The 15,289-nt window shown below is 41.4% G+C and overlaps 1 protein-coding gene across 1 annotated transcript in view; it reads left to right on the plus strand.

Moving 5' to 3' along the window:
• The window catches only part of LOC148816852 (roundabout homolog 2-like), an 87,472-nt gene that overhangs the window by 33,248 nt on the left and 38,935 nt on the right, over positions 1 to 15,289 (plus strand). The window contains exons 3-6 of the mRNA XM_088939630.1: positions 10,235 to 10,392; positions 10,827 to 10,947; positions 11,051 to 11,189; positions 13,730 to 13,857. Coding sequence (XP_088795756.1) covers positions 10,235 to 10,392; positions 10,827 to 10,947; positions 11,051 to 11,189; positions 13,730 to 13,857 — 546 coding nt within the window. The remainder of the gene's footprint in view (positions 1 to 10,234; positions 10,393 to 10,826; positions 10,948 to 11,050; positions 11,190 to 13,729; positions 13,858 to 15,289) is intronic.

A 15,289-nucleotide genomic window follows, 5' to 3' on the forward strand; every position in this document is an offset into this window, starting at 1 on the left:
TGTGTCTTGTGTAGAGCACTCGAATGTCAAGTTTTGTTCATGGAAGGAAGTGTCACAGATTTACTGGCTGTACATACACTACTGTGCAAAAACCTGAGACATTTTGCACGAGTCTACTCTTTTTATTCAGCATTTCTCCTTCTTCATGAAGAGTCCTGTAGTGTTCTGAAATTGTAGCTGTTTCTTCTGAAATAACAGTTAATCTTGATAGATTTGTGTTCTAGAATAGAGAAAGTAGCCTTTGAGCTTTATGGATGTGTGGGCAGGATCTAACTTAATGCTGTTCGGTGAGGAACAGCTGACAACAAGCCAATTAAAGCTGCTACAATCTTTGAAAGTACTAGTGGAGGTTTTAAGTAAATTTGATGCGCACTTGATGTTGTAATTCCTGTGTCTGAGATGTAAGATGCAGTGTATTTTTTTTCCCACATAGGTAATGTTTTTTTTATCTTAAATGACCCCTAACATATGTCTAGTCAAATAAATGTGTTCATTGCTTTAGTGAAGATGACAGTGTGAGTAGAATAGTCCCTGGAGCAATGATCTGCTTTATCCAATTTTGTAAAATGTGGACTTTTGGACAGATACTGTCAAACATTTGAAATCTATTGATAATTCAAAAACATATCTGATATATATTATTAAAATCTAAGGACAAAAAAGTATTTAGTCCTTCCATATTGCGACAGTGAGCCAATAACAGGATGCACACATATTTTTCCATGTACTGTCCAAACAAAAATATGGAGACGTGATGCTTTTCATCCACAAACACTCAGCTGCAGTTTGAGATATAGGCAGAGGAGACACCCCAGCTGTTGCCTCCAAAGTGGACTCTGGTGACATCTCAGGCAGCATGCAAATGAGGGAACAAAGACACACACACACACACACACGTGCAGGAAACAAAAAAAAGGCATCACTCCAGTATGAGGACCTGGTGGTGGTTTCCCACTGAAGCCCCCGAGGCAATCTCTGGCCAGCCTGCACAGGCGAGCCCCCTGCTTCCAGCTACGGTACAGGCCTCATTATCCAGCATGGATCTCTTTGATCATTTTTTGGGAGTCGGGGGGGGGTCGTTCAGAGAGGGACAGATGTCCAGGCACCATGAGCCTCCAAGCACTCCCCCCCCCCCCCCTCCAACTACCCTCGAGTCTGAGGAGGTTTCAGCTCGGGGGGCCCAGTTCCACTGTGACAGCTGTGCACAGTAATACTAGGACGCCCCTGAACTGGGGCGTTCTGCCTTCTGCGCGTATACCAATAATCCCCCATTATCTGGAGTAATAGGAGAATACTAGTCCCCAGGTAGCAAAAACCGGGGCAGCAACTGGTAAAAGCTCCACCTTGCATGTCAAATATACGGTCATGCCTAATATACGGTCTAAAAAATTACTGGAACGCACATGATGTATGTGGAAGATGCATCAATGCCCACATACGGTTGCTCTTCACCTGCACTGGGCCTGTTCGGAAGCCATGCTCTCTGCTTGTTTTATTTAACCAAGTTTTGTTTTGGTGCTTTGCCAAGCAATCAGATGATCTGATTTGATCCGAAGTTATCCGATTTGTACTTTGGGTAGTCATTTGCAATCATCATGGAATACTGCTTCATGCAAAAACCAAGTTTCCAAACTGTTTCTCTGGAGACTACTGCTCAGTATCTTGTCGGCAGCTCGTTTGCTTCATGATATACAGTGCAAATCAACACAGCAGGGAGAAACTAGTCTTTTAATACACTGACAAGCTTTATTCATTTATTATGGTTGGAGATGCTAACCAATAGAAGGCTTTAATATCTCACAGGACCCATTTTAAAGGCTCAGCATAATAAGACCACAAGCTCCAGTGAAAACATCCCACTGGATTCCAGTAAGATGAAGAAAACATTAATACATCTGCTTTTTTTGTGTTTTGTGTTCCCATTGCATTTTATTCGAAACTACCAGTATAACCAGGGGTTATACGTGTATGGGTTTGTGCACACAAAACTATTATTTCCTGGAAAAAAAACAACATCTCCACAATTTAAATTGCCCCTTTTTAAATTTTAATGTAAAAGCGTGAAACCTAGCACAAAACAATAATCAACTTTAAAATAGTACACAGAATGGGAGTCAATGGAAGTCCCCACAGTTATGAAGTTAAAACATACAGTAGATGTGGAGTACATGGCACAACAGACGTACCTCTTATACACTCAAAGAATATGTTTTCATCTCTGATACAGAATAGGGAGAAAAAAATAATATAAAAACTAGCATTTTCATCTGATTGATGTGCTTGTGGCTGGTGTGCAAAAAATAAAGTTAATGACAATTCCATGCATGGGTCAGTGGGTAGATGCATAGTCATCTTTTTATTCTTTAGTAGAAAATAAAACAAAGACAATGAAATGTTTGCCATCTGGCTGTGTGGACAGTCTATCTGTGAGCCTGGTGCTTGCTCAATTAAAGACGTATTCAACTGGGGATCAACAAAGACAGCCTACGGATCCCCCAGTTAACACACCATTTTCATTTTCATTTACCATTTCATTTCATTTTCACCCCAACTTCAATGGTTGTAGCACCAAGACTCTCTCACAGGGTGGATCTGCCACTGTCTGATGGGACTGTTAGTGGATCAGTTGGCCCTCACATCGGTTTTTAATGTTTCACATTTAATATGAACTATGAGTAGAATGTATCCTGTGCCGGAGGGATTACTCGAACGGGGTTATTTTAATCAGAGGACGGGTGCAAGACGGGTGTCTCTATTGGAATGCCAACTGTGTTTTTGGTGGGACGGTCGCAGAATCCGGTTCTTTAAATCTGATAAAAGACGAGTGTGTTCAAGCGCCCCCCACCCACAGATGTAGAGGCTTAGAGTGTCCATCTGTGCTGAAAACCCTCATGATGATGCACAGAATTGATTTTTGAATGGGGGAGGGCAGTAGTTCTTTTCGGCTCCTGTTGCTTTGTCACTCCCAACTTGTAAGGCTGCTGTGTGTCTGTTTGCCTTAGCCGTTTGCTTCTTGCAATGAAGCTGGGTTTTTTGAGGGCTCTGTGAGAAGATTGCATATTGAAAAGGCGCCGGGGTGTGGGCACTGGGTTCATCGAATGTTGGGCAAATTCCCAGTGGCAGACGCTCCCTCTCAATGGGAAAACAAAAAATGGAGCAGATTCAAGAGATGTCGTATGTTATGCTTTAAGTAGTTATCTTGAATTTTTCTACATTTTTGCATTATGTAAGATTATGTTTTCTGGCGTCGGATCAATGCCTTGTACCGGAACAGCAGTAATTAGGCTCATGATCTGCTGACTCTGGATTTTGTTAACCATTCTTGTCCTGCTGGTCCTGCAGGACCTTTGAAACTTCAAAACTAATTAGAGTGTGTACTGTATTGTTTTTTCTTTCTAGATCGGAGGGAGTTGTTGGGAGTTGTTGTTGGTGTTACTTGAACTGAATATTTGTGGTTTAAATCCTACCCAACTGACACAAAAAAACAATCTGTTCAAGTCAAGTGTTGTTCATCCATTACAAAAGCATGGTTTGGGCCAGTTTCTCTCTTAAGTGTTCAGCCTGATTCTTTTTAGGTATGAAATCAGCTCCCATTCTTATGTCAATGATGCCCAGATTTATGTTTGCGCAACAGCTGATATTAATCAAGCACCACCATCTGCCTTGTCACACTAATTAGATGATCTTAGAAAATAGATGCAACAAAACTTTTTACTTTTGAACTCTGACAAGACTTAACATATGTTGACTGGCTCTCTTTTTCAGCTTCACAAACATGTCACTCTTCGTTTGACTATTGATGGCTCTGGGACATTTTTAACAAGGGCAGCTACAAACAGGGACACACGCACACTCACACCGGGGCCAGTTAACCCAGCCGTATGGCTTTGCACTCTGGGAAACAGAGGCACCTGTAGGAAAGCCAGGTGAACGCAGGGAGAATTTACAGACTCCAGAGTGGAAGTCGAGGCCCCAGTGCTGTGAAGCAGTAATGCTAACCACTGCTCCACCATGCCAGCCTTCAATATAACCAGTAACTGAAACATCTAAAAGTTTATTATTTATATTTGTTTCTTCTTGTTTAATTAGGACACAGACCTCGTTAACAGATAATCAAAAGGCTTCTGGACTTTTGTGTAAAAAAATGAAATGAATTCTTTTTGAAGAACTATTTTCTTCGGAAATGATGGAGAATTCCGATTTCGGCTTTCGCTCATGCCTGAGCCCATCTCCGCTGAGAGACTCTGACAGATTGCTTAATATTATGTAAAGATGGGAATAGGCAGATTGACAGATGACCACCACAAATCCCAACAAGAGATCTGAATTGTAAACCTCTCAGCAACAATCGAAGATGATTTGTCATAGTCTTGGAGATTTCAATATTCCTGAGTGGTAAAAATTGTGAAAGCTGTCAGAGAAGGCAGGGAGCAGGAGGGGGGAATTTCAAGGCTCATAAATGTATTTTTAATTCAACATCAGACGCTGCTGTGTTTGAACATTTATGTCAAATAAAAACACAACTGATCTATTAATAAAAGCTTGACAGAAAGAGAGCACACTTGATCAAAAGACTGATGATGTTAACAGGCAGAGAAATATACAGTACAGTATGTGCAGAAGCCTGACAGATAATTTTATTAGGACTTTTAAGATTTAGACAGTTTTTTACAGTTGTTTTTAAGGAGGAATTCATAGAATGTACCCCTTAAATTAAATTATCTGAATAAAGCAGCCATGCAAATAGGTGGCTAGCTTCTCAGTTAGATACATCTGTGGAGATTCAGACAGATGGATAGCTATGCTACGTGGAACAGACAGATAGTTAGACTGTTAGATGGATGTTTTAGGTGATTGTTTACTCTGTAAAAGACCCTACTAAAAAATTAACGAAGGTATAGGATGAGAAATTGATTTTTTGACGGGGAAGGAGGGGGGGGGGGGGGCTGCAAGGGATGTCGAGGGATTTGTTAGAGAAGCCCCTCCAAACCCACCAATGGGGTGAAGGGAGCATCTTAATTGAAGTGGATGGGGGACTAGTGGGGGATTACACAGGCTTTGTTGTAGTCAGCACAAGGGGTCCCCTGGGGCCTCAGATCAGGGTCAGAGGGCACAAGCTTAATCTGCCAATCACCCCCAGGGCTTTGTGGGTAATTGCCAATGCCTAATCAAGCCCCTCATCCCTTCTCCATTTCCAGTTCAGACGGCGAACAGGAGGCAGGGGTGTAGACTTCAGCGTAAGGAACTAGTATCAGTCATGACAGACCAACACAGCCTCTCTGTCACCTCCTGGCACTAAAACTGGGTTCTCCCTTTGCTAACCAACCAGGATGTTTCTATAAATAAACTTCAGATTTTGTTACTCTTTGTGATCCTTGGTTTTATTGGTTAATGAAGTTGGGCTGATTGGACCAGAGTCGGGGCGTCCTGACTGCTGTTTCCTCTTCGTCACCGGGGCCCAGGAATTGCCCAGAGGATTGCCTTTTCAGGTTGTTTCGGAGCTCAAAGACCACATGGTTTTTCCTTGCGTTTTTCTGATTCTTTGGAGGTTAAAATAAGTCAGCAAGATCATGTATTGTTGAATAGCGATTGTGAGAATGTGACTCCAGATTAAAAAACATATAATGCGTGAGAAGACAAATGGCCAATCTGAGGAATCAAAAGTGATTTCTTTAAAGTAAAATGTTTTGCAAACATGGTTATAAGACATTTGTAAGGTGCTGTGTCCTGTTGCCGAGTACTGTATTCTCTTTGACATGTTATCCGCTGTTTCACTAACATTTAGATCACAGTGCCGAGACCAGTGAATCTAAATGCTGATTTACTGTAGGTCTAATTTCCCCTTTGAAGACAGCAGCGGGAGGCTGACAGGAAGCCCTGGCTACCTTCACATCATTGGAGACAATCACTTGAGGTGACAAGCCTCAATTTAAAATTTAAGCACTTTTTCTCCCGAACCCTCACATTATAATATCTGTACATTTTGTTGGTGTGGCTTCCTCTTCATTAAGAGGAGAAGAAACCATTAATCAGCCAGGGCCATGCCTTCCCTGCTGCGGTGACATTGTGGTGACATTAGCTCTGTAATTCACTCCTAATGATCGCCCTACCCCGGCACACGCACCGAACACACTCTCGGAATCTGGGAGCACTTCCACGAACACACAGACTGACTCGGCTACACCTGCTGTAGAGAGGAACCCCATTATCCTCTAGTCGAACCTCACCTTTGGAGAAGGTAGTGTTGCAGGAAGAGACTTGGGCATCTCTGACAGGGGCAGAATTTGAAGTAATTACAAGTGTGGCGATGCTTGCAGATCAGTCAAGTACATGGCTGTGTTTTAGGTTTTATATCTTCATTGACAGGTTCACTCATTGTGTGAGCATATGGGAATGACAGTATACTGTAATTATTGCATGTGCTTCACAAGGTGTATCTCATCAAGGGTGGTTTCTAAACTGCCCATACATAGTTCTTGATGGTAGACTTCTCTAAAGAGCAGCTATATTTTGTGGTCCCTGTATTTCTGTGCTTTACCTTCTACAAATGCATCTGCCTTTGCGTAGAACAGACTAATTAAAAGAAAAAAAGATACACTCTGATTATGTTGTTGTGCACTTTTCATTCTTGCTAACCAAACTACTATCTGAATTGAAGTGAATAATGATAACATTATTTCAGTAACAAGAGTAGGATGGTATTTAGGAAAGCATTGTTGAAGGCTGATCAATTTTTAATTTCTCTGCATTATCGTTTTTGTAACTCCTTTTTTAAAAGCAAGCTTCTCTTGCACAACGCTTTGTAATTACTGTGAACATAATTAGTCACACCTTTGCTTCATTTGAAAAACCTGTTAACAAGCATAGGGATCACTGTGAAGTATGGTATCGTTTAGAACTACAGGGAAAAGGGTTTTTTATTCTTGTTGCTTTTTTGTCTTATCTGTTGGGCACATGAATATCAGTTTGGTTCACAATGTCAGCATAATGCAATGAAATCTTATATACATAGAATCAACTAAAACTGGAGATGTTTATTAAAATCTGTATACTTCTGTACAGATTGTGATCTGTTGGTTTGCAAGCAAATATTCTAGAAAAGTAAAAACGTACAGTGATTGTTTTTTACAGACATTTGCTCTTGTCTTGCATTTAAGCAGATTGGTGAGTTTGATCTGTGTGATTCTCAAAACTGACAATGATGGCAACAATCTGCTGATGATCAGTATATAATCAATATAGTCAGGCTGTCTTAACTCATGCAGTGGTACTCTTAAAGTGTCTGCGCCCTGCAGTTTTAGGTTATCAATAAATCATTTGCTTGCCTTAATATGCTAATATCGAAGAGCTTCTTCAAAGATTCAGTTATAAAGCCAGCAGAATCTACTGAAAGAAAGTTCAGTCGGATATTTTCCAGATGTACTAAAATCTTCTTTCCTTCAAGTGAGCTTCCTTGTGTCTACAAGTGTTTCAATCAATCTTTACTTTATGTAATTCTTAAGCAGGAGAACTTGTATTGATTGCGTTGATGAGATCTGTGGCCATCACACTAGGATAAAAACAGGTTTTTATGCAGTCAGAATAATGAGTCTCTTTAGCTTATTTCACTCAGTCTCAATTGTCCTTTGAATCTCTTCTGTTGAATCTTATAGAATTGTTACCTGAGTACTTGAACAGTGAGCTGTTTCTACTGGGGTAAAGTAATGTCTACTAGGCACTGCATCCCAAATCTGATCCTGAAGGGTTTCATTTACACAATTCAGCCCTTCACCGAACTAATGACAGTTTTAATTTCAACTTGTTGCTCTCCGCTCTTAAACATGTAGAAGGTTGCCTTTTAACCATTGCCTTAACTATTTTAAAACAAAATTCCAGATGTCTGAGAAGAAACCACCCTTGCAAATATGGCAACCAAGAAATGTGTTAGTTGAATTAAGGCCTAATTTAATTACCTAATTTAGTGAGGTAATTAAACTTGACTTTAATGAAAACTAGCGGGTGTGTGAACCTTCAGGATAGTGACTGGGACCAATGTGCTTGATTACTTATCTGAGACAGTAAGCTTGTTTTAAATGAAACCTGAAACTGATTTGAACTTGGGCCTCCAGGCACAGAAATCTGGGGTATTCAAATGTTTTTTGCATCAGCTCTGAATTTATTATGATAAGGCTTAATGAGAAGAACATTTTAAAACTGAATTCTGAATATTATGTTGTTAAATTTATAGCATATTATACAGATGAATTAGTAGTAATTGCAGATCACTTAATCTGACAAGCACAAGTTGTGTTGAAAAGTTGTGATAGTTTTGCATTCTTATTAGTTATTTAGCAGCCAAAGGCTTGCATTTCCAGGTGTTTTTAGACTATATTGAGGCAGAAAGTAAAGATTATGCTGATGTTTCCAACATAAATGTTTCTGATATGGTACACATTAAGTAAAATCAATACATGTAATTATAGAATGGAAGTAGGAGACGAATTTCCCAGCATTTAGCAAGGAACTGCTGTAACGTAATATTTGAAATAATTGATTTTGAAGACATTGATATGAGAAGATTACTATTTAACTGTTTCACATTTCAAGCCGTGCTTGGTGGTGTGTCACAGGCACATATACATAAATTTAATGTGAAGAGTTAAAATATTACATAGCATGATTGGAATGGGGGGAAATGTGTAGGTATATTTACTACACTTTTAGTTTTAGAGCTCTAGTTTCCTGAAATCTTGATAAACTCCAATAAAAATAAAAATGTCGATGGAGTGCTGTATCGATAAAATCAGCCCTGGAGGTACATCTGAAGTTTTGAGAGGGGGGGAAAGGGCAGACACAGTCTTTAAAGTAAGAGTGTGTGTGTGGATCTGAGAATGTGGGGAAGGAGAGTGTGTGTGACATTAAATTATTCATCCGGTTCGCGTTGGAGTGGAAAGTGTTAATTATTTATAGGCCCTGATGGTTGAGTCAACAGACAGGCAACCAAGCACAGGGATAGGGAGCTAATTGAGACCAGAGGGAGGGTCTGAGTTTGGGGTCTGTGGAAAAATCTAAAAACAAACCTTTTTACTGAGTTTCTCCAAATTCTGAGCACAGGGAAAGGCAAAGACAGCTCAAATCTGCTTCCTAAAACACAGTTAAGAAACCTTGTATTAAAAAAAAGTCACTATTACAAGTCTTCCACATTTCCATTTTTTTGTATCTGTCTTTCCTGAGTGTCCACTGGTTTTCTACAGCTCTAGCTCTCTGTTCTCCTGCCTTGCTATGACAGTAGACCTAGAAGACTTAGGTTCTGAAGTCAACACATTGCTCTACTCCTCATAGAGCTACAGAAATGATGGGATTAATTGTTATCCTTCTCAAACCTGGCTTTACTCCTGAAGCTTTGATTGAAATGGGCACAATTTAGGCCACTAGACATCTAGACGGTTCTCCTGGTTCGAAAGGGAAGTTTTCTTTAGGCTACACAGCACATAGCTCTCTCATTAGCATTCAAACTGTTGGATGCTGTTTTCTTCACCCCTCTACCTCCCAGCCCTTGATCCAATTTATATGGATGCAAACGAAACTCCACACAGTTTATGGGTGACTTGTGCCTTCTTACTCACTTTGCTGCAATGAGTGTGATCCAATTCTTCCATCTGTCCTTTTCTTGAAGGAATCCTCAGTATCAACTTCAGCCATGTCACTGGAGAGGTCTCTAAATAGAGCCTTTTCCCCTTTTCTGTATTGAATGTTCCTAAACCTATTTTATGCTTGCTCCTCGATTCTTGGATTGCTAATAGTCATGAAAAAGTCTCCTGATCGGACTTCAGTGATCGGTCGATCAGTTGATTTTGAATATCTGAATCACGTTCCCAAATAATCCCCTTTGTTCCATGCTTAAAAGGATTCAATTCCTTTAGTCTGCCAAAGTGTGGTGTTCCCTTCCGATGGGAAACACCCTCTGTACAGCCTCTAGGGCAGGGGTGGGCAACCCTGACTCTGGAGTTCCAATGTGTACAGGTTTTTTAGGTCTTCCCTAACCACGAGCACCTGAAGAGAAGGAAGAAGCTGTTACATTGAAGCCATTAGATCCATAACTAAGCCAATAATGAGCTGATTGAGCTTGTTAAGAGCCAAGCTGGAATACAAGCCTGCTGACGCACAGGCCCTCCGGGAGCAGGACCGCCCACCCCTGCTCTAGAGCTGCAGCGTCTCCCACAGTGTCTTACCTGTTTCTGTCTTCCCTCGCCAGTTCTGCGAGACGACTTCCGGCAAGCACCCAGTGACGTGGTGGTGGCAGCAGGGGAGCCGGCGGTCATGGAGTGCATTCCTCCCCGGGGTCACCCAGAGCCAACCATTTCCTGGAAGAGGAACAACATCCGGGTCAACGACAAGGACGAGCGAATCACAGTGAGCCTGGCTTCAGATTTTCCCAAGAAGTGTTGGGGTGCTGTTCTGTCTTGCGTGGTGCTCACTGATGACAGTAGAAGGCCAGGGTGTCTCTCAGTTTTCTTTAAAAGGCAAAGAACTGTAAAACTGTCAACCATATTGTAGTTTTTCTAATGTCCCTCAAAATGTTAAGTGTAAAACTGCCACATATATGTTTAATATGTGGGGAAAAAAACTGTTTGAGTATAAACTTAGGGTGCACTAAATAAAATTCTAACTAAAACCTATTCAGGGTGTCAAACATGGTGTCATTGGCAATTCTGAAACGAGCACAATTTAGAATGAATTCAATGAATAAATCCACTGTCTTTTTTTCATTTATTTGATATAAAGGATCGAAATATTGGAGAGGCAACAGTTCTCGTCTAAGAGTTTTTTTTTTCGCTGTGTCTCAGATCAGAGGGGGCAAGCTGATGATTTCGAACACACGAAAGAGCGACGCTGGCATGTATGTGTGTGTAGGTACCAACATGGTGGGGGAGAGAGACAGTGACCCCGCTGAGCTGGTGGTGTTTGGTAAGTATCACAAAAATGGTGTTCTGTGCCTTAGCTTTAAAAATCCCCGATATCCCGGGCGCTGTTTATGATGTGGTCGGCTCTTCTCTGGTGTTCCTCGCAGAGCGGCCAACGTTCGTCCGGCGGCCAGTCAACCAGGTGGTGTTAGCGGAGGACTCGTTGGACTTCCTGTGCGAGGTGGTGGGGGACCCCACCCCCACGGTGCGCTGGCGCAAGGAGGAGGGAGAGCTGCCCCGTGGGAGGTGAGTCCGTGTCAGGACCTGCTTTTTATCTAGGAAAATGACATTCATCCAGCTCTGCTGTAATGTACCTGTACTTATAAGAAGACCAGAGCTCTGGAATCGAAGACGGGAGCCCATGGCAGGTAAACGAAGAGCCGGGGAGCCAAGCCAAGCGGAACGTAGTCCGAGGCCAAGTGAGCGGACAAGGGTCGAAACCCGTAAAGACCCTAAATCAAAAAAGGTGCCAAAGGAGAATCAAAAAAATCAGAGAACCGAGGAGGAAGCAAAGCTCGGAGGCCAGAGCAAGCACATGTAGCAAGCCAGAGGGTGATCCAAGGGCGAAAGTCATGAGCGAAACTCGGGTCAAAACGAGGAAGCTCACGGGAAAAACCGAAGCAGGTGACCAGGTGTAGGGCACCTTCACCAGGTGAACAGAACAGAAAGAGTCAACACAGTAGTATCGCCAGGGCAGTTCTTAAATACTGTGTATTAAGTATGCACAGGTGGAATAGATTTCTGTCCATACCTCGTTGTTATGGCAGCGGCCTGATTGATAGGCCTGCCAGTTGTGGTGCTTTCATGGTAGGCAGCCCTACGGCGTGAGTGGACATGCTATCAGCTGAATGAGACATACAGGCTCAGACACACCCAGCTGCACTGTCAGTGGGTCATTTGGCACATTGCGAGTTTCACGGAGAAGGACAGGAGAGGTCGTGGTGACCGGCGGCCTCAATGCCGGCTCTCCAGACGTCACGGGGGTCACTGTTCGCCAGATCTCTCTCAGCCCTGCCTCAGTGGCACTGAACCACTCGTGAGTCACCTCTTGTGGGCGGCCTTGTACTGTCAACTCGTGACAAGACAGAGGTTGAGGCTGCAGCTTTGAGGTCATAGATGCTGAGCAGGTGCCTCTACTGTTTGAGTCACCTGGGGGCTTCTCACTTGCTAATTTGCTAACCATCAATATTGCTATGCATTTTTTCCTTTAAATGTAAAAAAAAAATTATTGTCAGAGTGGTGTGTAGTCATTTATATTTGTATTGCCCTCCCTTTTCTAGTATCTATAGTTTGTGCCAGTTATTTTTATTTTTACCAGAATACCCGTTTTACTCAGTGTCATTTACAACACTTCCCCTTGTCCCCATTTTCGATTCGCAGGGATTATGTCATGTTGCACACATACCGTACATGTTTTGTATGTGCCTTTGTACATATGCATTTCTTTGTTTCTGGAACTGTAAAGCTTAAATATCCATTTCAACAATACATATTTCTACAAATTAGAAGTCAGTCTTATTTTAGTTGGAGTGGTGAAATAAATTATGGCTGGGAGACTTAATATATTGACACTGTCTGCAATAATGAGAAACACTATGTAGTTCCCGGTAATGTGAAATAAAGGGATTTATGGGCAGGAAATGTTTTGTTATCTGGACAAGTTACACATACTAAAAATGATAAATAGTGTTATAGTAAAATGTTTTATACTGAGATGACACACAAATTAAATTACCATTTCGGAAAAGGTCAATTAGAGAAGTATTCTTAAGCACCCAGTACTTTTCCTACATCCAGCTTTTATAGAAATGTAATGGAAAATGTAGTACTAGTGTAAAATGTATGTAAGTGTAAATGAGTCATTGTTCAAAACTGCACAAAATCTTTCTGTGATCCTAAAGGGCTTTCTTGTCCATGTCGGTAGCTGTAGAATGACGGACAGTGTCTGGTGAAAATCTGAGAAGATGGGATCCTTTTCTTTTAACAATCATATATGAATTTGGCTCAATATGTACTGCTTTCCTTTTTAAGCATAAATATACTGTATCGTCTTGACCAGAAGGCAGTGTGCTCTGTGTGAGGAGGGGTGTGAAAAACAGTGCCACCTGATACTCCGATTCTCCCAAGACACTGCAGTGTCTTTGCTTCGCTTCAGGGGGTTGGGTGCTGAGCTCTGGTTTAAAAATAAAGCTGAAAGATCAACACTTTCTCCTGTGGAGGCGTAGGTGTGAATACAACTCTACATGAACATCACAGTCTCACACTGGTCCTTAGCCAATCCTCCATAAGGTACAGCGCAATAGAGCCTAGCCTTTTAAGGTAAGACCCAGTACTGTCCAATATTGAGACACATAATTCCTGAGCAATGCATTTACAACAGTAAGGTGTTGCATTTAATAATTGGAAAGTTGCTTTTTAGCAATGAAGCATTCACCCAGAATAAGACTGCAGTGACTAGATCCCTTCTTTTTAACAGATTCCTGCATAGACGTGTTGTAGAAGCTAATGGAAGATTTCTGGTCGAGTCAGTAGATTAACATGACTTTGCACTGTATTCTTCCCCTCAGGGATGGGAATAATGTTTTTAAGAATTCCCCCAGCTCACCGTATCTTGACCAAAGCAAAAAATAATAGATTCCAAAAACAATGATTTCCTGTGATACTTAAATGTGGTCAAATAAAAGTTATATGCAATAAAAACAGCATCTTTCTGCCTGGGTAATTACATGTGCTAACCTACTCCTTTTCTGCTGTGTCTCCGTCCTGTTCTGGCTGGGCCTCTGAAGGCACGAGATTCGAAGCGACAACACTCTGCGCCTTACTCAGGTGCGTGCGGAAGATGAAGGCGCCTACACCTGCGTGTCTGAAAACAGTGTGGGCAAGGCAGAGGCCTCGGGCACACTCCAAGTACACGGTAAGACTCTGGGCCTGCAGACACGACCAAGGGGGATGCAGCCTTAAGAGACTTAAAAACTGAGACCCTTCTTTGAAAAGATTTCTGTGTTCATTGACCCTCTGACTTCAAGTTTATTCATACTCCTGATTAAAAAAAATAATGACATCATACCGTATATAAATTCCAGCTTAAAACATTGTGAATGTGTTATACAGAAATCTTAAATGCATTATGCATAGCAAAGTCATATCGTAAATAAATTCCAGTAAACACAGAGTCAAATTTATTCTCACCCCTGTCGTTTGTATTTTGAAAGTCTGGCAGGCTTTACACTGCCTAGACACCTGTACTGTGCTATGAGGTGCTGGCACTTCAGAGGGGGTATTTATGATCATTCTTCCATGACGAATTACTCTTAAGATCTTCGGGACCCTTTGGTTTCCATTAGTGAACCTGCCAACTTGAGTTAAAATCACAAATGTTCAATTGGATTGAGGTCTTGGAGACTGAGATGACTGGTCGAGAACATTTGTTTTGTGTTCAGTTAACTAAGCTTTTGTCAATTTGGATGTGTGCTTTGAATTATTGTTTTGTCAGAATATCCATTTTCAGCCACATTTTAAAGAAAAAATAAGATGTTTGGCCAGAATATCCTGGCACATTGCAGTCCATGATATCCTTGACCAGTACTCCAGGACCTTTAGATGCAAAACAATCCCAAAACATAACAGACCCCCACAGTATTTTGCTGTGGGCATGAGTGGTTTCAAAACATGAGCCTCATCTTTTCTTACTCTAAACAAAACAATGATGAGCATGTCAAAAAGCTCATTTTCATTTAATCATATTCTGATTATGGTCTCATTTGGCCATAAAATGTTGCCACTGGTCATTCAAATGAGGCCTGGTAAGTCTGAGTTGTCCCTTTTTGTAGTTAAACATCAGAGGAGGCTTATCTCTTTTAAACCAGCTATGAAGGTCACATTCAGCAGGCAATTTCTGCTGGTAGTTTTTGACAGTTTGTATCCTGAAGGTGCCAGTGTGTACTGGAAATCTCCAACCGTTTCCTTTGGACTCATGGTGTCAGAGAGCTCTCTGGTTGTAATCTGGATGCAGCATGTTCTCCTGAATGTTAAAATTGTCACCTTTTCTTCCGATGTAGATTCGGGGGCTTCAAAGAGCAGATAGTTACCTTAGCTTTAGTTTTGTTAAGTTTTATTTAAATCGATCTTGAGGTGTGAATAGTTATGGCCGTCTTGTGTTCTGGAATTCAATTTTTTTGGTGTGGAATATAACTTTGCATTGTGCAATGTTATTATGACTACAGTATTGTTAGATTTTTGCCAATCCATAAGTAATTTTTCCCATTTCATCAGGGGTGTGAATAAATCTGGAAGGCACTGTAAATCAAAGCTTGACCAACCTGCCAGAAACAATTTATAAACCCAGG

The sequence above is a fragment of the Atractosteus spatula genome, chromosome 22 (genome assembly GCF_055471065.1).
Source record: "Atractosteus spatula isolate fAtrSpa1 chromosome 22, fAtrSpa1.hap1, whole genome shotgun sequence".
Taxonomy (NCBI): Eukaryota; Metazoa; Chordata; class Actinopteri; order Semionotiformes; family Lepisosteidae; genus Atractosteus; species Atractosteus spatula.